At 45.5% G+C, this 23110-nt stretch overlaps 1 protein-coding gene across 3 annotated transcripts in view; it reads left to right on the top strand.

The window, feature by feature from the left end:
• Positions 1–23110, top strand: part of ITIH2 (inter-alpha-trypsin inhibitor heavy chain 2) — a 42850-nt gene that overhangs the window by 3368 nt on the left and 16372 nt on the right. For 2 of the 3 annotated variants that reach the window (XM_060279212.2, XM_060279209.2), the window contains exons 3-16: positions 1647–1682; positions 3460–3632; positions 5253–5357; positions 7820–7982; positions 8475–8582; positions 10948–11076; positions 12910–13026; positions 14927–15095; positions 15891–16016; positions 17339–17520; positions 18708–18893; positions 19510–19649; positions 20313–20485; positions 20967–21089. In XM_060279212.2, the coding sequence (XP_060135195.2) occupies positions 1647–1682; positions 3460–3632; positions 5253–5357; positions 7820–7982; positions 8475–8582; positions 10948–11076; positions 12910–13026; positions 14927–15095; positions 15891–16016; positions 17339–17520; positions 18708–18893; positions 19510–19649; positions 20313–20485; positions 20967–21089 (1930 nt within the window). The remainder of the gene's footprint in view (positions 1–1646; positions 1683–3459; positions 3633–5252; positions 5358–7819; positions 7983–8474; positions 8583–10947; positions 11077–12909; positions 13027–14926; positions 15096–15890; positions 16017–17338; positions 17521–18707; positions 18894–19509; positions 19650–20312; positions 20486–20966; positions 21090–23110) is intronic. The other variant, XM_060279210.2, reaches the window with a different exon arrangement.

Genomic DNA, 23110 nt, shown 5'->3' with positions numbered 1-23110 from the left:
TTGGCCTGTAATTGCAGGTAAATTGGAGAAAGGTTGTTTTCTGCTGCTCCAGAGAAGCGGACACGGAGCAATGGATTCAAACTACAAGAAAGAAGATTCCACCTAAACATTAGGAAGAACTTCTTGACAGTAAGAGCTGTCCGGCAGTGGAATTTGCTACCAAGGAGTGTAGTGGAGTCTCCTTCTTTGGAGGTCTTTAAGCGGAGGCTTGACAGGCATATGTCAAAAATGCTTTGATGGTGTTTCCTGCTTGGCAGGGGGTTGGACTGGATGGCCCTTGTGGTCTCTTCCAACTCTACGATTCTATGATTCTATTCCAAAAGTTTTCAACGTAAGGGCATTCCCACCAAACACGAATAAATGAATCAAGCTTGCCACCTCCAGTGTTGCAGGTTAACTGTTTCCTCAATGCCAGATGCAGGTCAGACGGGCACTATTGTTTTTCTGACGTACTTTGGGGGCTTCCTAGAGGCATCTGTGTTTCTTTTGATGTTCTTTAGGTTCTTCCTCCTAGTGCCCTCAATCTGGGAAAGATTGAGAGCACTAGGAGAAGGGGACGACAGAGGACGAGATGGTTGGACAGTGTTCTCGAAGCTACCAATATGAGTTTGTCCAAACTGAGGGAGGCAGTGCAAGACAGGAGTGCCTGGCCTGCTATGGTCCATGGGGTCACGAAGAGTCAGACACGACTAAACGACTAAACAACAACAGGTTCTTACATTCACGCAAGCTTTGTGTGCCGGAGGGCTCTGAGTCAATTCCGGCTATAAAAAGATAAGTTGAAAGACCTTCCTCTCCCCGAGACTCTGAACTTCTGCTGATCAGTGTGACAGTGTAGACCAGTGTATTACTGGTCTAGGTATAAGACAGCTGTGTATGTTCCTATTCATTCAACAATTTTTCACCCAAGGTATTTATACAGGGTCAGATTTAGGTTTGATGAGTCCCTAAGCTACTGAAGGTAATGGGGCCCTTTATATGTCCAGCTGTCCTTTGTCAACAACCAATTGTCACTGTTTTTTGTGTCGAATATATGCTATATGGTAATTTATAGACGTATCTAAAGCCATTTGCACATCACAAAAGATGTATTTTATCAAAGTAATTGTACAATTAAGAAGAAGTATATTAATAGTAAAATACAATTAAGAAGATGTATATAAATAGTGAAATAATTATTAAGCTCTAACTTAAAATGATTTTTTACTCATAACAAACTTAATAATGCAAACACATTGGCATTTGGCAATAACACAAGTTCCTTTAGAAACACAATTTACAAAGACTCATAATCTAGTCTCTAGAAACTTGCTATAACATGAAATAATAATAGCAAACCAGTGATATTTTAGGGAGCAGGCTAGCAGGCGGGGCCCATTACTTACATCATAGGAGCCTACACAACACAAAACACTGTTGCTGCATGTAGATTTTATTTTGTTTGTTTTTTTAACTTATATTTTGGAAATGTACATCCAGGTGGTTTTTTTTTCCTTTAATTTTTTTGGGGGGCCCGCTCTCTTGGGGGCCCTAAGCTATAGCTTGTTTAGCTTATTCATAAATCTGGCACTGTATTTATACAACACAGAAGTATGAAGTCTAAGTCTTGGTTCTCATTTCATTCAACTCCCCCACCCCACCCCCAGAGAAGCACATCCGGTGGTGACGACTCAGGAGAATTGGTGAGCTTGCATATTGATTTTTTTCTCTCTTTCTCTTCTATAATTTCCTGCCCCCACCCTCAACCCAGTTAACCATTAGCAGGAGATCAATCCCACTGTTTGTTCAGAGTCCCCCCACCCCACCCCTTGATCTAGGTACCAGAATATTAACCAGCTGGGGTTTGGAAACAGTTTCACAATATTGTCCCAGGAGGCTGGAATGCAGATTGACAAAGCGCCTCACTTGGGGAGAAGTGTATTTTTCTTTCCAAAATATAATTACAGGATATTACAGTCTTTTGTCTACCTGTAACTAGTCTTTTGTTATTAGCCTGCAATCAATATATTTTTATGTGCCATTTTATTTTAATATGCAATCTGTTGTGTGATATGTTTATAAGATCACTGATTTTATTGATATCTTGCAAAACAGTAGGTTAACTTGCGGGTTGTTGGTTTTTTCACCATCTGATTTCACCCGTAATTGTAACATACGTTCTATATTTTATGTAAACAGCTTAGAGGTTTAGATGATTATGCCTGTTAAATAAATAGGCACCTGGGGTGGCACTGGCTCAATTTGGCTCTCGGCGCCTTCTCATGTGGCTAGTCCTCATTTCGGGATCCCTCTGACAGCAGATCCATCTGTGTCTACTTTCACAAACCTTCTCATCAGGCCCGGCTCGCCCATTGACTCTAGTGGCGTGTTGCACCACGGCGCCTGGGCGATCAGGGGGCACTGAGGGGCGCCCCAGCAAGTGGGGGAGCTGTGCGGCAGCCTCCCTTTTCCCTCCACCAGCCGTGCTGGAGAGCAGGGAGGTAAGCGAGCAGAACAGGGGCACTAGGACCCTGTTCCGCTCTGCAGCGCCAGGGTCATCCCTCACCCTGGCGCTGTGTTTCATTGGTAGAGGCGACGCCACATGGCAGCACCTCCCAATGAAACACAGCGCCCTGTTGGCGGGAAGGAACGCAGCCCCTGTTGGCGCAAGGAAACGGCCGTGAAACCAGCAAGCGCCGGAGTTGCGGGAGACGGCCGGGAAGGCCCCAGCGCAGCGCGGCCTGCCCAGGCACCCCAGCCCGCTGGGAGAAGGGAGGAAGGCCGCGTGGAGCAGCGGCACCCCCTCCCCCACTCAATCTGGCATCGGACAGGCGGCTTCTCATGATCATTCATTGCTGGGGCTGGTGGCAGTTGGATCTGCCATGGGTTGCTTACCCCCTTCTCAAGATCCTCAATGAAGATCGGGGCACTGTCAGCTCAGATGATGATCCCTAGGCTGGGCTGATTCAGGAAAGGCTTCTCAAAACAAGTGCATCACTTGGCAAACCTTCCCCGAATCTCCCCACCCTAGAGATAATTAGCTGAGCTGACCATTCCCCATAGTTTCCATTTGCCTTTTTTCTATGCTGCTTTTGCTTCTCGCTCACCTCCCACCCACTTCTGTCTGGGTCATCCAACGTAGACCGAGAATCCTCCGACCAAGCGAGATCTTTGTTCTCTACGCCAGTGGTCCTCAACCTTGGGCCTCCAGATGTTTTGAGACTACAGTTCCCATCATCCCTGACCACTGGTCCTGCTAGCTAGGGATCATGGGAGTTGTAGGCCAAAAACATCTGGAGGCCCAAGGTTGAGGACCACTGCTCTACGCCACCAAGCACCCCGACAGATTTAAACAAGGGAACTACTTGCTCAACCATGAGAGAATCAAAACATCCATTGAGGAAAGTTCTAGAGATATGCATATTTGAAGTTGTACCAATCGCTTCTCTGGCTCCTGCCCAAATATGTTGATTCCTCCAGGTGGCGGGCGATGACAACATAATCCTCCATAGCTACAAGGTCCGGTCCACCATCACATCTCGACTGGCCAACACGATGGTGCAGACCAAAGTGGAAAACCGAGCCAGGCACCCACAGAACCTGGTCTTCGATGTCCAGGTCCCCAAAGGGGCTTTCATTCACAACTTTACCATGTAAGTAAGAGCTGGCCTGATTCCACCAGTTGGTATATGTGCAGGTGACTGTCTAAAGCAGGAGTGGGGAGACTTGAGGGTATTATTATTATTATTTATTAAACTAGCTGTACCCAGCCACGCGTTGCTGTGGCTCATCCCTGTGACTCACCCCACCCTGTTCCATCCCGACCCATGACCCGTCCCAACCCCATTCTCCCACCACCACCCAGGCGAGCCCTCACCTCCACTCAGCTCAGTCTGCAGTTTCGGTCTTGTCCAGCAGGGGTTCCTTGCAAACCTGAGCTGAGCTGCTTTGGAGAGGGAAGCTTTGGTAGCTGCAGTACCAGTGGAGTCGTCGCTAGAGGGCGATGTTTTGCAACCCCTCCTGTTCCTGTTTTTCTTGTTTTTTTCCAAAAAAGCATGTTTTTACCTGTGACAGGTGTGACATCTGTATAATCTAAGCATATGCAAACACTCCCATATTCACATGGAACGTTGTGTCAAAATTTCAACGCAATCGGTCAAGGGTTTTGGAGGTAGCTGGATGTGTACGAACAGGGACCTTTTACATTTTTATTTATATAAATTCTTTATACCCTGCCACTCTGGGCAGCTTCCAGTGCCTACAAAAAAAATTTAAAAAGGTTTTTTATGTATGCTACTACTGCGGCCTGTGTTTTGTTAGCCCAAAAATGGAAAATGAGCGGTATCCCAGCTAAAGAAGAATGACAACTTAAACTGATGGAATATGCACAGCTTGCAGACTTAACATATAGAATAAGAGAACAAGAAGAACATATGTTTAAAGAATATTGGAAAATATTTATTGAATATATGGGGAGAAATTGTGTACACTTGAAAACGTTGGCAACATTAAGATAAATTCAACAGTGTAAATAAGTTTTGATGGATGTAATAATGGAATACCGAATGGTTTAGTTTATGTAAAATATGCAGGGATTTATGGCATGCAAAATGAACCATGGAAAGAGAAGAATGGAAGTCATTTATATTTTAAGGTTGTTTAAATGAATATTCTAAAATGTAAAACAGAAAAACTTTTTATTAAATTATACAAAAAACTTTAAAAAAACTACTAAAAAAAACCTTGAACCAGGCATGAACTAGAGGCTCCTGCAGAAAAACAGACACCAGTTTTTAATTTTATTAATTTATTTGTGTACATACTGCCCTTCATCCAAATATCTCAGGATAAAAAAATACGAAATACTGTACAAAAAAAACCATAATAAAAACAAGAACAAAACAAACCCATAACCACCACCTCCTCCCACAAGCACATTTATTGCAAAAAAAAAATTCTGATGGCACATTATTCCACATCCTGGGACCAGGGCATCACCATTCTCCTTTCAGACCACAATCGTTCTTTAGAGGTATTTCTCGTGCTGCAGTGACAAAAGAATTCTCCTGCATTCCTCACACCTCCAAGTACCATTCCCCATCAATCAACGAGAAAAGAAATCACCTTTGAGAACTGTCAAATTATTGTCAGAGAAATTTTCATGGGTTTTACAGGGTTTTTGTCACGCTTAGCTTATCGTTCCAGGAGGCTGAGGGACGCTTGGATGAAATTATTTTTGTGTGTTTGTTTGTGACTGGCCTTCTGCCTCTCAGGAATGTCAACGGCATCACATTCACTAGTTCCGTGAAGGAAAAATCTGCAGCCAGAAGTCAATATGCCCAAGCGAGAGCGAAAGGCAAAGCTGCAGGAATATTGAGGTATGGACCTGACTTTCTATCCTTCTATCTATCTATCTATCTATCTATCTATCTATCTATCTATCTATCTATCTATCATCTATCGTGATGGACTAGGATCTGGGAGCCCAGGGTTCAAATCCCCACTCTGCCATGAAACGATGCCTTATGAGGAACGGCTTAAGGAGCTGGGTATGTTTAGCCTGGAGAAGAGAAGGTTAAGGGGTGATATGATTTGCTTAGTCGTTTAGTTGTGTCCGACTCTTTGTGACCCCATGGACCATAGCACGCCAGGCACTCCTGTCTTGCACTGCCTCCCGCAGTTTGGTCAAACTCATGTTCGTAGCTTCGAGAACACTGTCCCACCATCTCGTCCTCTGTCGTCCCCTTCTCCTAGTGCCCTCAATCTTTCCCAACATCAGGGTCTTTTCCAGGGAGTCTTCTCTTCTCATGAGGTGACCAAAGTATTGGAGCCTCAGCTTCACGATCTGTCCTTCCAGTGAGCACTCAGGGCTGATTTCCTTCAGAATGGATAGGTTTGATCTTCTTGCAGTCCATGGGACTCTCAAGAGTCTCCTCCAGCACCATAATTCAAAAGCATCAATTCTTCGGCGATCAGCCTTCTTTATGGTCCAGCTCTCATATGATATGATAGCCATGTTCAAATATATAAAAGGATGTCATATAGAAGAGGGTGAAAGGTTGTTTTCTACTGCTCCAGAGAAGCGGACACGGAGCAATGGATTCAAACTACAAGAAAGAAGATTCCACTTAAACATTAGAAAGAACTTCCTGACAGTAAGAGCTGTTCAACAGTGAAATTTGCTGCCAAGGAGTGTGGTGGAGTCTCCTTCTTTGGAGGTCTTTAAGCAGAGGCTTGACAGGCATATGTCAAGAATGCTTTGATGGTGTTTCCTGCTTGGCAGGGGGTTGGACTGGATGGCTCTTGTGGTCTCTTCCAACTCTATGATTCTACCGTATGATTCTAAGTTCACCGGGTGACCTTGGGGCAGTCTGTGTCTGTTGGCCGACCCTACCTCACAGGGTTGTTGATTTGAGGGTGAAATGGGGAGGAGGGACCTTGAGTTCCCTGGAGAAAAGGTAGAAGTCAAAAGCAATAGTGAATAAAATTGAAAAGGATGAATTCTCTCCTTGAGGGCCTCAGTCTCCAAAGCCCGAACGCCCATTTGAAATGGATGGAGAGATTGGTAGAAAGGCTTAGCTCTCCCAGAAGTATTGGCCTCTGGGGGAGGAGGGGGGAATCTGTTGCCGATCAATGCCTTATAGAACATATTTCTGTGGAATGTCATAGTGAACCATCTGCAGAAATGGCTTTTGAATAAAAAGTATTGGTCACATTGATGAGAGATAGGTGCATCTGTTAACATTAGACATGGCAAGCTGAGCCTGCAACAAATAAGTACTAGTTTATCCTCACCTTTGAACTGGTGTGCAGACTGCCAGCCAGCCAGGCATTCCCTATTCCAGGATACTCCATTCCATGCCCCCTTTCCATGGCTACTATGCTCAGTTTTGGGTTGGGGGGGTTGCCCCTTAGGGCTTTTAAAAACATGTCTTGTAGTTCTGCAAACCTGCCGGAGCGATATTTAGGTCTGTAGGCTTCTTGTTCAAAGAACTACCACTATTATGAACTGTTCAAGAGATTTCTAGGGACAACTGGCCAACCACCGTTGGAAACAGAATTCTGGCCAATATTGGTCTGATCCACATAGGCAGTCCTTATATTTGAATGCCAGAGGGATGACAAAGAATCAGCTCATTGATTCACAGTTCACATAAGCTTATTTTTAATATGGCAGAAGCACAATATGTTGACTTGTCAGGGGACTGGTGAACCAGTCCTCCAAAAGTCTCAGAGGATGATGGGAGTTGTAATCCACCCAATCAGCTGAGGATGGTGGGAGTTGTAGTCCGCCAAATCAGCTGAGGATGATGGGAGTTGTAGTCTACCCAATCAGCTGAGGATGATGGGAATTGTAGTCCGCCAAATCAGCTGGGGATGATGGGAGTTGTGGTCCGCCAAATCAGCTGAGGATGGTGGGAATTGTAGTCCGCCAAATCAGCTGAGGATGATGGGAGTTGTAGTGCACCCAATCAGCTGAGGATAGTGGGAGTTGTAGTCCGCCAAATCAGCTGGGGATGATGGGAGTCCACTTCCGGGGAACTCTGACAACGAACACCTATCTAGAGGATCTTGAGATGCCTGGAAGCTTTCCCAAGCCTGGTGCAACATAAATGATTAGCAGAAAAAGGTTAAATTGGTTATCAAATAAAATAAAATGGTTGTGTGAAAGATTTGTTTTCTGATGAACTAAATGGAAAATATTTTGAAATGCGGAGATTATTATGAGATGTTTGGGGTCCTCTACCTGCCCCTGTCTCAATTTACTGCTGGCGTTTCGGTGGCATGTTAAGGGCTAGAGTGTTTCTCCTCCCCTGTGTGTGTTGATGGCTGAATTCAGGAGCAACACCCTGGACATGGAAAACTTCAAAGCTGAACTCAACGTGCCGGGAGGAACCAAAGTCCAGTTTGAAATCCATTACCAAGAGCCAATTCGGAGGAAACTATCAACGTACGAGCATGTTATCCCCCTACAGCCGGGCAGGCTGGCCAAAAACTTGGAGGTAAATCAAAAAGACGGGGCTGAAATTGTGGGTTTAGAGCACCACTTTAAAGACCTAGTTAATTTAACTTGCTGTCATGTTTCATGAGAAATCTCTCAGCAGTTTGCAGATCTCAACAAAAAGGAATCTGTGTAAAACAACACGAATTCCCTGTTTGAACCAAAGGAGCGCTTGTGCTGTTCCTCTTCCTAATTCTATAAAATGAAATTTTAAAAAAACTAATTGCAATTCCACATTTTAAGTGCCACAAATAAGCATCTCTGAACAATGTACACGAAACAAAACAACGAAGAACCACAAATATAAATCATGCACTAATTATCAGAATATATTAAGATGCATCAAAACGCAGTGTAATTTTGAAGCCATCCTAAATCGAAGATTCTTCCTGGCATGCTTTGGAAAGATGCGCCGCATTTTTCTAGAGATGTTCCTGTTATTCCATTGTTTCTGTGTGTTGCTTCTAACCTCCTCTGCGCCGTGTGGCCACAGGTGGACGTTCGCATCATCGAGCCTCAGGGCCTTCACTTTGTCCATGTCCCCAGTTCACTTGGAGACCAGTTTGAAGGTGTCCATACGATCTCCAAAGGAGAGAAAAAGGTAATGCAGACAGTCTCCCTGTGGGGAGAAACGGAGCTGCTGTTGGGGCAGGATTCTGGGGGCAGGAGCGCAGGGCCCCACACAGCAGGAGAAGCAGGAGGGACCCACAAATGCAAATGGGTGGCTTTCCACGTTTTAAAGGAAGTGTAGTCCCCATCTAAAGAGGAAGCTCTCCATAAGACCACAAAATCCAGACTGGCGAACCTCAGAAATGTTAGAAACCTCAGAAATGTTAGAAACCTGGAAGGTTCAGGGGCTGGGTTTTCATGCAGTACACAGTTAAACTATGGAACTCCCTCCCTCATGAGGCAGTGATGGCCACCAACTTGGATGGTTTTAAATTATGTTTAGGCACATTCATGGAGTTTAAGGCTACCAGTAGCTATTAGTCATGGTTACTAGTCATGAGGGATGCGGGTGGCGCTGTGGTCTAAGCCACTGAGCCTCTTGGGCTTGCCGATCAGAAGGCCGGTGGTTCAAATCCCCGTGACGGGGTGAGATCCCATTGCTCTGTCCCAGCTCCTGCCAACCTAGCAGTTTGAAAGCACGCCAGTGCAAGTAGATAAATAGGTACCACTGCGGCCGGAAAGTAAATGGCGTTTCTGTGCGCTCTGGTTTCCGTCACTGAAATATACTCAGAGTCCTGCAGTGACTTCATGCTCTATTGCAGCTTGTAAAACAGTGAAAGAATTGCCCTCCAAACCTCAGGCTTTTATATACATTTGTCTGATTGGCAGATTCTGCTTCCCTCCTGGGGCCTGATTGGTCTTTTCCTGCAGACCAATCAGTTGTTGCATTCTACGATCCTACCAGCCTAATAGGCTGATTCACTTCTTCCTGGAGCCTGATTGGTCTTCTCCTGCAAGCCAATCAGTTGTTGCATTCTAGGATCCTACTTGCCTATTGTTCTAGGAGCCAAGCTTAGTACATAACAGTCACAGTGTTCCATTGTGCCAGAAGCGGTTTAGTCATGCTGGCTGCATGACCTGGAAAGCTGTCCATGGACAAACGCCGGCTCCCTCATCCTGAAAGCGAGAGGAGCACCACAACCCCATAGTTGTCTTTGATTGGACTTAACCGTCCAGGGGGCCTTTACCTTTTTTTACAAAAAGTCATGGTGGCTATGTTCACTGTAGGAGGCAATATGTCTCTGAATACCAGTTGCTGGGAATCTCAAGTGGGAAGAGTGCTGTTGGATTTGCAGGCTTCCCATAGGCATCTATTTGCCAACTGTGAGAACAAAGTGTTGGACTAGAAGGTGGACCTTCCACCTGATACAGTGGGGCGTTTACGTTCTTAGGGAATGATTTATTTACACGGGGAGTGTCATTTCAGATTGGGGCGAAGCAGATTAAAAGGGGAAGTTTCAGCAAGGCCCTCAAACAATACAATTTGGCCTCTCAGAAGAAGGGATAGGAACCTGAGTCGGCAAAATCCCTTATTTAAAAAGACCATCATTGGCACTGTTTGCAAATGCAGGGCCGGTGCTAGGGTTTTTGGTGCCCTAGGCGAGGTCACCTTCTCCCCCCCCCCCCCCAGTGTGAATGGCAGGAGGGATGAAAAGGGGCACAGAGCCCATGTTGCTGGCCTGGGCAGCAGACACTGTCTCCATGCCGCTGCCGGCGCCGCTTCCTTCCTGCTCTCGGCCGCTTCTGGCCGCTTCCTCCCGCTCGGCCCAGAGGTGCCCGCAGCTTCTGATTGGCTGCTCTTGCAGAGCAGCACACAGAAACGCGGTTTACCTTCCCGCTGTTTATCTATTTATCTACTTGCACTTTGACGTGCTTTCAAACTGCTAGGTTGGCAGGAACTGGGACCGAGCAATGAAAGCTCACCCCGTCGCGGGGATTCGAACCGCCAACCTTCTGATCGGCAAACCCAAGAGGCTCTGTGGTTTAACCCACAGCGCCACCCGCATCCTGAAAAGGCACCTAGGGAACCTTTAACTCTATATCCTCCCAAACTGTGCTTTGCAGTGGAAGGGAAGATTATTTTGATGTTAAAGAGCCTAATCCAGACTGGGACTGCAGCAGGAGGGGGAGGATAAAGCCCCTATAACTCCACTGAAATCCCAATCTGGATCAGCCCACTTTATTTAAACACATGCATGCATAAAATTGTTCGTTTATGCGAACAGCACTGCATGAAACCATCCTGGGAATATAACCAAGGAGCACTGTAAAAACACTTTGGATTGACAGATAATTTTTTTAAACCTGTGTCAAATGCAGGACTGAAAGGGGAAGGGAGAGCTTTTAAAACTGCCCACCGAAGGCCGGTTTGGCATTCAAATTATAGCTGTGGTTTATGCAGATACCATTGGTTGCATGAAAATGCCTCACTTGTGCCATTGTGATCTTCCTTCAAGGCTCATGTATCCTTCAAACCAACAGTGGCCCAGCAACGGAAGTGCCCCACCTGTTCTTCTACAGCAGTCGACGGCAATTTTGTGGTCACTTACGACGTCAACAGAGACAGCAAAGCTGGCGAACTGGAGGTACTGTACATTACCGTGTTTCCCCTTTTTTAAGACACCGTCTTATTACTTTTTTTTCTCAAAAAACCACAGGGTGGCTTATTTTTGGTGGGATGTCTTACTGGTATTTATTATGAGTGAGGGACGGGAGGTGTGTGCGTCCCTGGCCCAGCCCTCTCTCCCCAGCCCTGGGATGTTCGCAAAGGGCTGCTCTCTCTCTCCTCTGATGTGGGGACTCACTTAATAGCAATTTGCTACACTGGAGCTTCTTAAATCTAAACCAGTATAATGGAATCTATCTGTGTGATACAGTCCTAGCAGTAGCCTATACGTAAAAGCAAATAAGAATCTCTACTAGCCAGCTGCCCAAGACTTAAGTTCCAACAGTCTGAAGTTCCAACAATGTACATAGCTGCCAAGTTATCCCTTTTTTAAAGGGATTTTCCCTTATGCTGAATAGGCTTCCTCGCGAGAAAAGGGAAAACTTGGCAGCTATGACAATGTAACACTTTGTAGTGCTATCACTGATAGCAAAGAAGGTACCTGCTGAGAACAAAGAAGCCAGCTAAACAGCAATTAAGATTGCTGACTTGGTAAATGGTAGCAATTAAGAAGCAATTGAGCTAGCGAGGTGAGTTAAATTTTTGTGGGTAAAGGAAGCTAGGACCGGCAGTTTAACTTTTGTGCTCGCAAACAGCAAGACGGAAAAAGTCCTTGATTTAAAAAAAAAGTCCCCAAGGCAAGGACTGCGATCCAGACTACTTACAAATCCTTAAAGGGGCAGCTCCACAGACAAGCAAGCATAAGGTAGAAAGGAAGGCTGCTTTATTCCATTCGGTAAAAGCAAGGAGACAACAATCAGACACAGGAGACTGCCGTCAAGAGGAAATCAACAGGCAACTCATGGGTGGGCGCATAGAATGGAAGGGAAAGGTGGAGGGAAGCGAGAGGTGGGTTCTGTGTGTGTGTGTGTGTGTGTGTGTGAGAGAGAGAGAGAGAGAGAGAGAGAGAGAGAGAGAGAGAGAGAGAGAGAGAGAGAGAGAGAGAGACACGCACACACACGGAGATCGTCCTTAAAGGGAAAACAGCCTTTGCATTCGCGAGGCAGCGGCTTCAAAAGCTCCTCTCCCGTCAAGAGGAAATCAACAGCCAACTCATGGGTGGGCGCATAGAATGGAAGGGAAAGGTGGGGGGAAGTGAGAGGTGGGCTCTGTGTGTGTGTGTGTGAGAGAGAGAGAGAGAGAGACGCGGGGGGGGGGTGTGGAGAGACAGAGAGACGCTCACACGTAGATCTCTTCCTTAAAGGGAAACAGCCTCTGCATTCACGAGGCAACGGCTTCAATCGCCCCTCTTTTCTTCCTCGTGCCTTCATCTCCTCCCCACCCCACTTTTCTCCTCTTCACCAAGTACAGCTTACACAGGGGGTTATTGCTACTGGGTGAAGGGTCTATCAGTATGTCTTATTTTCGGGGTATGGCTTGTATCGCGCAATTGCTTAGAAATCCTGCTATGGCTTATATAATGACTACGTCTTAAAATAGGGGAAAGACGGTAGCTATGCAGGTGGGGAGCACTTTAAGGAGCATGCTTAGAAATGTGGGCTAGATAGTCGTCTATCAATTGGACTCTCTGGCACCAAAGCAAGCGGCTTGGGGAGACACATGCTAAAATATTCCATAGGGAATGAGCAAGTCATAACTGCTTATTACGGTATTTCGATTTCATGACCTGTGAGGGCCAAACCCGGCTGGTTGCCAGGAGTCCTGCCCATTTCAGAACTTCCCAAAATAAAATACCTTCTATGTTCCTTTTCTAGGAAATGAAACATCCAGGTTCCTTCTTTTTATTTTGCAGATCTTCAACGGGTATTTCATCCACTACTTTGCTCCTGAAAACCTGGCTCCTCTGCCAAAAAACATCCTCTTTGTGATCGATGTCAGCGGTTCGATGTGGGGATTGAAAATGAGGCAGGTAAGTGGCAGAAGGAACAAGACATCAATTGTGGGAAGGTTTCATCCATCTTTGGATAGGAGATGGTTTCATTCTTGCTGCTTTTTTAAGGCATCCATTTGTTTCTGGCATAAGGTAAAGGTAAAGGGGCCCCTGACCATCAGGTCCAGTCGTGTCCAACTCTGGGGTTGCGGCGCTCATCTCACTCTATAGGCCGAGGGAGCCGACGTTTGTCCGCAGACAGCTCATGTGGTCATGTGGCCAGCATGACAAAGCTGCTTCTGGCGAACCAGAGCAGCACACGGAAACACCGTTTACCTTCCTGCTGGAGCGGTCCCTATTTATCTACTTGCACTTTGATATGCTTTCGAACTGCTAGGTGGGCAGGAGCTGGGACCGAGCAACGGGAGCTCACCCCGTTGCAGGGATTCGAACCGCCGACCTTCTGATCGGCAAGCCCTAGACTCTGTGGTTTAACCCACAGCGCCACCTGGGTCTCTGGCATGGCCAGAGGCAAAATTCGGCAGAGCTTCATGAAAAAGACCAATGGAATCCGTTTGACCTGGTGAAAGATAATGTGTGTTTGGAGGGGAATAAAACACTGCATGTCCAGATTATTTAAATAAATATTATTATATGATGAACACGCAATCGGGATTTGAACTATGAGCAACAGAAGGGATTGACAGGACAGGTAAAAGTCTCTTTTAACAATGCAATAGCTTGATACAGGAGTTAAGATAAGGAGCTGTTAACCGTTCAGGGCTGTTTATTTTTCCATGCCTCTAAGAGGTTTTTAATGGAAAGGGAAAGTGCGCGTCGGGGTTTATGAGATTCCATAGGAGTTAACACTGGGGGACCAGGGTCCCATCTCTGCATACCTGTAACCCTGAAATATAAACAGATGCCAGAGGGTTTGCTGCATGTCAGGTGTCGGTACATCAGCCAGGGTGGGCTCAGACCCATTAAAACTGAAATTTATCCCATAATAATGAAAAATGTAGTCCATAATCTTAAACACCCTTACGAGGGAGAAATCTCCACTGAAGATGGTGGGGCTTACACCTGAGGAAAATATGCAAGGGATCGCATTTGGGTTTTTTTAAAAAATAAATAAATAAATAAACTTTATTGAGATTCAAATTAAAATAAACACACATATATACTCACACACACACACTTGAAATAATAATGAAAACATACAAAATCATAATAAATAAGAGATCTAAAATTAACAATATTAACAATAAAAATATAAATTGAAAATTAAATTCATACATACAACTTAAATCCAACTCAGATTGTAATACTTGTGACTCTGAAAGAATTACGAGTAAAAGCAAGACAGAAAAAAAGAAAAAAGGGGGGGAAAGATGAAGAAAATACAGACAAAAATTATTCAATCAAAACCAAAATTATTATAGTCATAGTATTCCAAGTACACTCCTCCTATAATCTCCTTTAATTATTTCCCTTTATTTCCACCCCTCCTATTTGACTTCCACTCATCTCTATCTCAGGTTCATCGGATACTATGTTACAATGCTGCTTCCCCATATTTCAACTAATATATACCCTTAAATGTCTTATATGTAGAAATTCATCATCTATCAACTTTCTCAACTTGAAATAAATCTAAGCTATTCAATACGAGATCTAAAAATAAACCCAGGATTTTACCATGGGGCAAGGGATTGCATTTGAGGTCACCATCGCCGCAATTGTTTATGGCCAGATAGCTCACAAGATGAAGAAAATTGCACAATTCGCTAAGTTGCAAAACAGAGCAAAATTTAGTACCTGCCAGTCATTTTAGGCAACGCAGTGCTACAATTGTGAAATGGATTAATGTCCTGTGGCTTTAGGTTATATGAATGGAGAGCGGTAACCATAGTTCTATCTGCGACTGTTCATTTTACAGACGGTTGAAGCCATGAGAACCATCCTAGGGGAACTCCGCTCCGAGGACCAATTTTCAGTCGTCGACTTCAACCACAACGTCCGGAGCTGGAGAGACCAGTTGGTGCAAGCCTCCAGATTGGAGACAGAAGCTGCAAAGAAGTACATTGAGGGAATCCATCCCAATGGGGGTGAGCATGGTACCAAAGTAGGTTTATGGAATGCATCATAGAAGCAATTAAAAGTCGAAGGGAATCTTGCAGATCATCGTGCACAAGTCCTTGCTCAGCACAGGAAGCTTCAAACTACAGCATTGCTGGTAGGGGGGTAATCTATCGTCTGCTTAAATGCCTCTGGTGAAAGAAACCTTCACCTCCCAAGGCAAGCTTTTGCTTTTAATGTTCAGCTGAAATCTGTTTCCATTAAATATGTATTACTTAGATCCCTGGAGAGACAGAGAACTGGTCCAATCCATCTTCTCCATGACATCCTTTTCCGTTTTTGAAGACATCTCCCTTTAATCTTATATTCCCAGACTAAACACGCCTTGCTCGCCCCACCATCTTGGGTAACCCCCTTTTGCAGGACATGCTCTCGTTCAGCCTTCCCCAGCCTGGTGCCCCCCCCAGCTGTTTTGGGCTACAGCTCCCCTTATTCCTGACCATTGGCAGAGGACGAGGAGGAGTAAACTATTGTGCTCAGAATTCACTGATCCAAAATTAAGGGTCCAAAAGCCCCACTGAATACTATGCCTGCAGTACTACGCTCACTTACCTGGCAGTAAGCCCAATCGAACTCAACTCAACTCATTGAAGCCACATTGGACTTGGGTTTACTTTTGAGTAAACATCTATAGGACTGCGCTGCAACTCTCCCATTGATTACTGTGGGGGAAATAGGGACGTCTTTAAATTCAATAGGATTTAAATGCGCCTACTTCCCTCCGCATCTGTCGTTTATTGCCTCTTTCTCATTTTTTGAAACAGGAACAAACATCAACGACGCCCTTCTCCGGGCCATCTTTATTTTAAATGAAGCTACAAGTCTAGGATTGTTGGATCCAAACTCTGTATCCATGATCGTGCTGGTGTCAGATGGAGATCCCACCGTTGGTAAGGATCCTGCAGCTACAATGAATAACTAGCTAGCAGCACCATTGAGTTCAGTGAAACCTGTTGCATGCATGCATGTGCACACACACAATATCCTTTCCATTGCCTATTCATAATTATTTGTGCTCATTCATAATTATTTGTGCTCATTCATAATTATTTGTGCTCATTCATAATTATTTGTGCTCATTCATAATTATTTGTGCTCATTGGGGTGGTCAAGTGTTTGGGGGCGGTTTGGGTTGGGAGGCCAATTCATCAGGGATTCTTTAGCTGTGATTGCAGGGGATCGGAATAGATGATGATGATGATGGTGATGATATTATGATTATGATTTTTATTTTATTTATACCCCGCCCATCTGGCTGGGTTTCCCCAGCCACTCTGGGCAGCTCCCAACAGAATATTAAAAATACAATAAAAGATCAAACATTAAAAACTTCCCTAAAAAGGGCTGCCTTCAGATGTCTGAAGTTGTTCATTTCCTTGACATCTGAGGCGAGGGTGTTCCACAGGGCAGGCGCCACTACTGAGAAGGCCCTCTGCCTGGTTCTCTGTAACTTGGCTTCTCGCAACGAGGGAACCACCAGAAGGCCCTCCGCGCTGGCCCTCAGTGTCCGGGCAGAACGATGGAGACGCTCCTTCATTTGGCACCAGCTGTCAAAGGGGAGAAGATAGCTCTCCTATAAACTACAGTGGTACCTTGGTTCTTAAACTTAATCCATTCCGGAAGTCCGTTCTGAAACCAAAGTGTTCGAAAACCCAAGGCGCGCTTTCCCATAGAAAGTAATGCAAAATGGATTAATCCGTTCCAGATTTATATATATATATTTAAAAAAAACCTAAAACAGCAATTTAACTTTACTATCTAACGAGACCTTTGATCCATAAAATGAAAGCAATAAACAATGTACTGCAGTCACACACAAAATCAATCAGTAGCTGAACTGGGTTCCACACAGTCACAAAAACAAAATGAAAAGAGCCGCAAAAACAAAAATGCAAAATAAATAGCAAAAACAGACAGACCTCAGCGTAACACTCAAAACAGAAGTGTGGCACTCAAATCAGAAGCATAACACTCAAAATGGAGCACATTCAGCTTCCAAAAAAAAAGTTCACAAACCGGAACAGTTACTTCTGGGTTTGCAGTGTTTGGGTTCCAAGTTGTTTGAATGCCAAGGCGTTTGAGAACCAAGGTCTGTACCAAGAAATAGCATCTTGATTTATTCTTTTCCTTCCTTTTTGGACTCACATGCAACACTTTAATGGAACAGTCCTGGATGAATGTGACCATTTCCTTCCTTTCCATTCCCCATCAGGAGAACTTAAGTTGCCTACAATTCAGAAGAACGTGAAGAAGAACATTCGGGACGATATCTCTTTGTTCTGCCTTGGTATCGGATTCGACGTGGATTACGATTTTCTGAAAAGGCTGGCTCATGAAAACAATGGAGTTGCCCAGAGGGTTTTTGGGAACCAGGAGACCTCATCTCAAATGAAGGTGAATTTTCACCCTCTCTCCCCATTATACAAAATTTCATGGAACACAAAGGAGGGTGAGAATGAAAGTTAAACATGACACATCCATCCTCTTTACAAAAATTGTCATCATCTTATCATCTGGTTATCTGTTAAATTCTCTGAGTTTAATAGAACCAAAGACTTGCAAGGGTCATTGGAGGACATCTAAACTAACTTCTTGCAGGTGCAAGAAGTTCAGGATCCCCGAGTAGATGGCTATCCAGCCTCTGTTTAACATACATCCTGTTAAAGTGACCCCGTAAACTCCCAAAGCAATCTGTTCCACTGTTGAACAGCTTATACAATTAAAGGTAAAGGGACCCTTGACCATTAGGTCCAGTCGTGGACGACTCTAGGGTTGCGGCGCTCATCTCACATTATTGGCCGAGGGAGCCAGCGTACAGCTTCCAGGTCATGTGGCCAGCATGACAAAGCCACTTCTGGCGAACCAAAGCAGCACATGGAAACACCATTTACCTTCCCGCTTGGAGCGGTACCTATTTATCTACTTGTGTGCTTTTGAACTGCTAGGTTGGCAGGAGCTGGGACTGAGCAACGGGAGTTCACCCCGTCGCGGGATTTGAACCGCCGAGCTTCTGATCAGCAAGCCCTAGGCTCTGTGGTTTAACCCACAGCGCCATTTTAGCTTGAGGGGCCAGATAACTTTGACAAGTTGGTGAGGCAAACCCACCTGTCCATCACATGACATTCAGGTGTCTCACAGTTGGCAGGTGGATTGTCCCACCTATCTGTTGAAATCTCTTGCCTATGGTTTTCAAACACCCAGCAGCCAGCCAGTTGGCCATTGATCACTTAGGAATCACGGCGCAAAGGGCATTAGCAGCCCTAGGCTTATTGCTATGGGAAAGTGCTTCTTTCTCACGTAAGGGACAGGAGAGAACAAGAAGCAAGCAGTTGCCCTTACCTGGTTTAGCTGCACACTAAAAATAGGACACCTGGAGGAACCCCTAAAAAAATAACTTTTAAAGAATGAATGTAGAGGGTCTTTACTAAAGATCTTCGAATCCCATCTTCTCCTCCCTGTCCCCAGTTTCCCCACTGTTGTTATGTCCTGTTCCTCTTAGGATACCAGACTCCAGCTTTATCTTGCAAGTTTCCCTTAAAAACCAAGCTGTCCTCACTTCTCTTCCTCCTTGGAATTTGCAGAAATTCTACAACCAAGTCTCCACGCCACTTCTCAAAAAGCTAGAGTTCAACTACCCTCACGGAATGGTGTCCGATGTCACCCACAACACTTTCCAGAACTATTTTGGAGGCTCAGAGATTGTGGTAGCAGGAAAAGTAGACACTGAAAATGTGCAACACTTGCAAAGTATGATTACAGCCACTGCTGTGAGTACAGCGTTCGCCCATTTATCTCTTTCCCCAGTGGTTTATGCCGTTGTGGGGATCTTTCTCAGTAGGGGTGGGGGTGAAATTCGAATTAGTTTGTATTTACCAAGTGAACTTACCTAATTCATAGTTCCTGAAACTATATGCAAACCGAATTGCAGTCATCTTTCAAAATTCACATCTGCAACGCAGTTCTCCAGCTGTTGCAACGTGTACAGAGACTAGGTAAAAAAATATTAAAAATTATTTAGGTAGAACATATGTGAGATACGTATCTTAGTGAAAATAATGTGCAACAGATGCATTTTATTCGGGGGAAATTGCTTGCAAAATTAAGTATATTGGCCAAAATTGCATACAAAAATGTGCATTTATTAGGAGCAATTCTCCTTAAAATGCTTTTGAATTTTATTGCGGGCTTTTGAAATCAGGAATTCCCAAACCAATGTGGAAATGTGAAGAACTGGAAAATGAAGAAACTGAAATGGACCGATTTTCCCATCCCTATTTTTGAAGGGTGGGTAAGAAACACCTTAAATGCATCAACATAGCACCTGAGGGGGAAGTTTCTGATATAGGTCTTTGCATCTCTCTCGTTTCCCTTCCCCATTTTTAGTCCAATGCACAGCTGGTCTTGGAGACTCTGGCCGACGTTGAGGGACTGGATGAGTTCCTGAGCAAAGATAGTCATGCAGACCCAAAATTCACTGAAAAGCTGTGGGCCTACATTACCATCAACCAACTGTTGGCTGAGAGGTGAGAGCACTCCGTAGATTTCTTAGAGCCTTCCTGGAAGAATTCTAGCTCTGAAATAATGCTACTGGGACCCAGTGCTAGTGATTCTGTGTACAGTTAGTGCGCATTCTATGGAGTGGGATTGTGATTGACTCTGTTTAAAGGCAAACTTGCTTAAGTCACCCTTTAAGAAGCGGTGTGCAAACCGAAATGGTTTGAGAAATTCTTTTTTTAAAAAAAAAAGTTCACAAATGGATATGGAAATGGAAATGTGGAAAACCGAACAAGATCTGAAAAATACGAAAGGGAGAAAAACAAAATTTGACAGATTCACTCATCCCTTGGTAGTGGAGATGGTTCACAGAATCATAGAAGGGAAGGAACCCGCAAGGTCATCTAGTCCAACCCCCTGCAATGCAGGAATCTCAGCTAAAGCACCCATGACAGATGGCCACCCAACCTCTGCTTTAAAATCTCCAAGGAAGGAGAGTCCACAAGCTTGTGAGGGAGACTGTTCCACGGTCAACAGCTCTGTGAGAAAGTTCTTTGCGATGTTGAGTCGGAATGTCCTTCCTTGTAACTTGAAGCCATTGGTTTGAGTCTACCCTCCAGAGCAGGAGAAAACAAGCTTGGTCCATCATCCATGGGGCAGCCTTTAAGATAATTTGTTTTTATACCACCTAGAAACCTGGCCACTACGGCTGCCCTGAAAAGGAACATCACAAAGAAGATCTTGCAGATGTCTTTGGACCATCACATTGTGACCCCATACACTGCGATGTTGATTGAGAGCCCAAATGGAGACGAGCTGATGTTGGCTGACTCGCCCCAAGACCGCAAAAGAGGATGCTGCCCAGGTTGGTTCCACACTATTCCCGGTTGTCAGGGTACTACACAAAACTACATAGGTCTGTAGGTAAAAGACGTGGGTGGCGCTGTGGTCTAAACCACTGAGCCTCTTGGGCTTGCCGATCGGAAGGTTGGCGGTTCGAATCCCTGTGACGGGATGAGATCCCATTGCTCCGTCCCAGCTCCTGTCCACCTAGCAGTTCAAAAGCATGCCAGTGCAAGTAGATAAATATGCACCTCTGTGATGGGAAGGTAAACGGCATTTCCATGCGCTCAGGTTTGCGTCACGGTGTTCCGTTGCACCAGAAGCGGTTAAGTCATGCTGGCCACATGACATAGAAAGCTGTCTGTGGACCAATGGCGGCTCCCTCGGCCTAAAAGCAAGATGGGCACCGCAACCCCATAGTCGCCTTTGACTGGACTTAACCATCCAGGGGTCCTTTACCTTTATATAGGTCTGTTGTAATTTCATTCCTTTTTTTCTTACAGGTGCTTTAGCTGTTGGCCACCCCAAACCTGACAATTCTATCCCAGCTTGGGCCAAGCCCACATCCAGGGCAAAAGATCCTTCATCTCTCCTCATGGGTCCAACTGCATCAGCCATACATGCTGGTAAGAGAAGATGCGTTCCTGTGTTGTGATCACTCCCCACCCACCCACCCCAACAGTAGTGATATGGGTGAGGAGAATGCAAAACCTAAAGACAGGGGAGGGGAAGCCATTGAAATTTATTAAGCCCCTTGTTATTTAGCCTGGAGAAGAGAAGGCCGAGAGGTGATCTGATAGCCATCTTTAAAAATTTACAAGGCTGTCAAATGGAGAAAGCTTGTTTTGCACTGCTGTAAGGGGTAATATGTGAACCAATGGATTCAAATTGCAAGAAAGGAGATTCCAACCAAACCTTAGGAAGAACTTTCTGATGGTAAGAGCTGTTCACCCTCGGGAGGTGGCGGACTCTCCTTCCTTGGAGGTTTTTAAGCAGAGGTGGGGGGGGGCACCTGCCAGGAATGCTTGAGTTGAGATTCCTGCATTGCAGGGGGTTGGACTAGATCAGGCATCCCCAAACTGCGGCCCTCCAGATGTTTTGGCCTACAACTCCCATGATCCCTAGCTAAGAGGACCAGTGGTCAGGGATGATGGGAATTGTAGTCCAAAACATCTGTAGGGCCGAAGTTTGGGGATGGATACCTGGACTAGATGCTCCTTGGGGTCCCTATGATTCTGTGACTTTCTTTGCTGCAGAGTTTTGTCTGTGGGTTAAGGGGAAGGGGTTGCACTGTGACTCCGTGGCCGACCCAACGCACAGCTGAGGCAGTAGATGGGCAAGGATGGTGGGCAGGGGGGGAGACTGCTGAGACAGTCTTGCAGCAGATTAAAGGGCGGCATCCACGAAAGGGTTCTTGCTCAGTACCAGCAGGAAGCAGCAGGAAGAGGGAGATGGAGTGAAAGTGAAGGTAAACAGAGGAAGCTTGGAGAAAGTGAGAGTGAAGAAGGAGCCAGGAGGAGAGATGAAGGAGGAGGTGGAAGGGAACCGGACAGGCTGCGAAAGAAATTAGGCTGCCACAAGGAGCCTACTGGAAGGGAGGAAGGGGGAGAGAAGGAGAAAAGGGAGGTCTGTGATGGCTAGAAGCAGACGTTGTGTAAAGAGGAGAAGTCAGAAACTGAACTGGCCAAGAAGGCTGGATGAAAACAAATGAAAAGAGTGGTTCCAGCAGTGAAAAGGAGTAACAAAACTCTTGAAATAAGACCCACCCCCACCTGCTGGTTCTCTGAAGGGGGAGAGACCACCTGTGGTTCTCAGGGCTCCTGCAACCTTTGCCAGGTAGCAGCTGACATGGGCCTTACAATGCCTGGGTATTTTATTTTTATTTATTTATTGCATTTCTATCCCAGAGCTTTCTGGGGAGAAGGAGTGGTTGTTAATCCACTCTGGGAACTGTAGCTCTATAAGGGGAAAAGGGGGTCTCCTCACAAGTCTCAGCAAACCCTCCGCAAACTACAGTTCCCAGGGTGCTCTGCAGAGACGACTCTTTGAAGCGTTATATTACCTCTTTAAATGTATAGTCCAATCCCACACAAAGTAAGAAACGGTGTCAAAATAAGTATTATTCAGGACAGCGTGCTTATCTTCTGATATTGGAAGAGAAAGAAAGAGAGAATTTGAGCAAGCAACATCTACACTGCCCTGTGCTCAGGAATGAACCCAGGCAGAATCTGGCATTCATCGGCTGTTCTTCACCAGATATTCAACCTGGTTTAAATCCTTTTCTGAATCTTGGGGGGGGGGGGTGTTTGCAGGGGAAATGGAAGCGAGAAGCTGAAGTGGCCTTGAAGTGTAGAGTTTGGGGTCAGTCACCTTACTGACTGCGAGGAAGAACTCAAGCCGGGTGGCGTAGGAGTCCCATTTCCCTGGAGCCGTTGTGTCAAATTCCTCGATGTGGCCCTGGGTGGCCATGACTTCCCCTCTGTGATCTGCCTAGGGCTGGGGTCGGCAACCTGAGGCTCCGGAGCCACATGCGGCTCCTTTACAGCTTTGCCGTGGCTCTCTGCCCCTGCCTGGCTCACGCAGCCTCTTTAACCCTATCGGGGCTTCCTACTCGCCGGCTCCGAAATGGTGGACATGCCGAGGCTGG

The sequence above is a fragment of the Zootoca vivipara genome, chromosome 9 (assembly GCF_965207765.1).
Source record: "Zootoca vivipara chromosome 9, rZooViv2.hap1.1, whole genome shotgun sequence".
Taxonomy (NCBI): Eukaryota; Metazoa; Chordata; class Lepidosauria; order Squamata; family Lacertidae; genus Zootoca; species Zootoca vivipara.
Note: the sequence above shows the minus strand (reverse complement) of the source record. Positions and strands in the feature narration are given on the sequence as shown.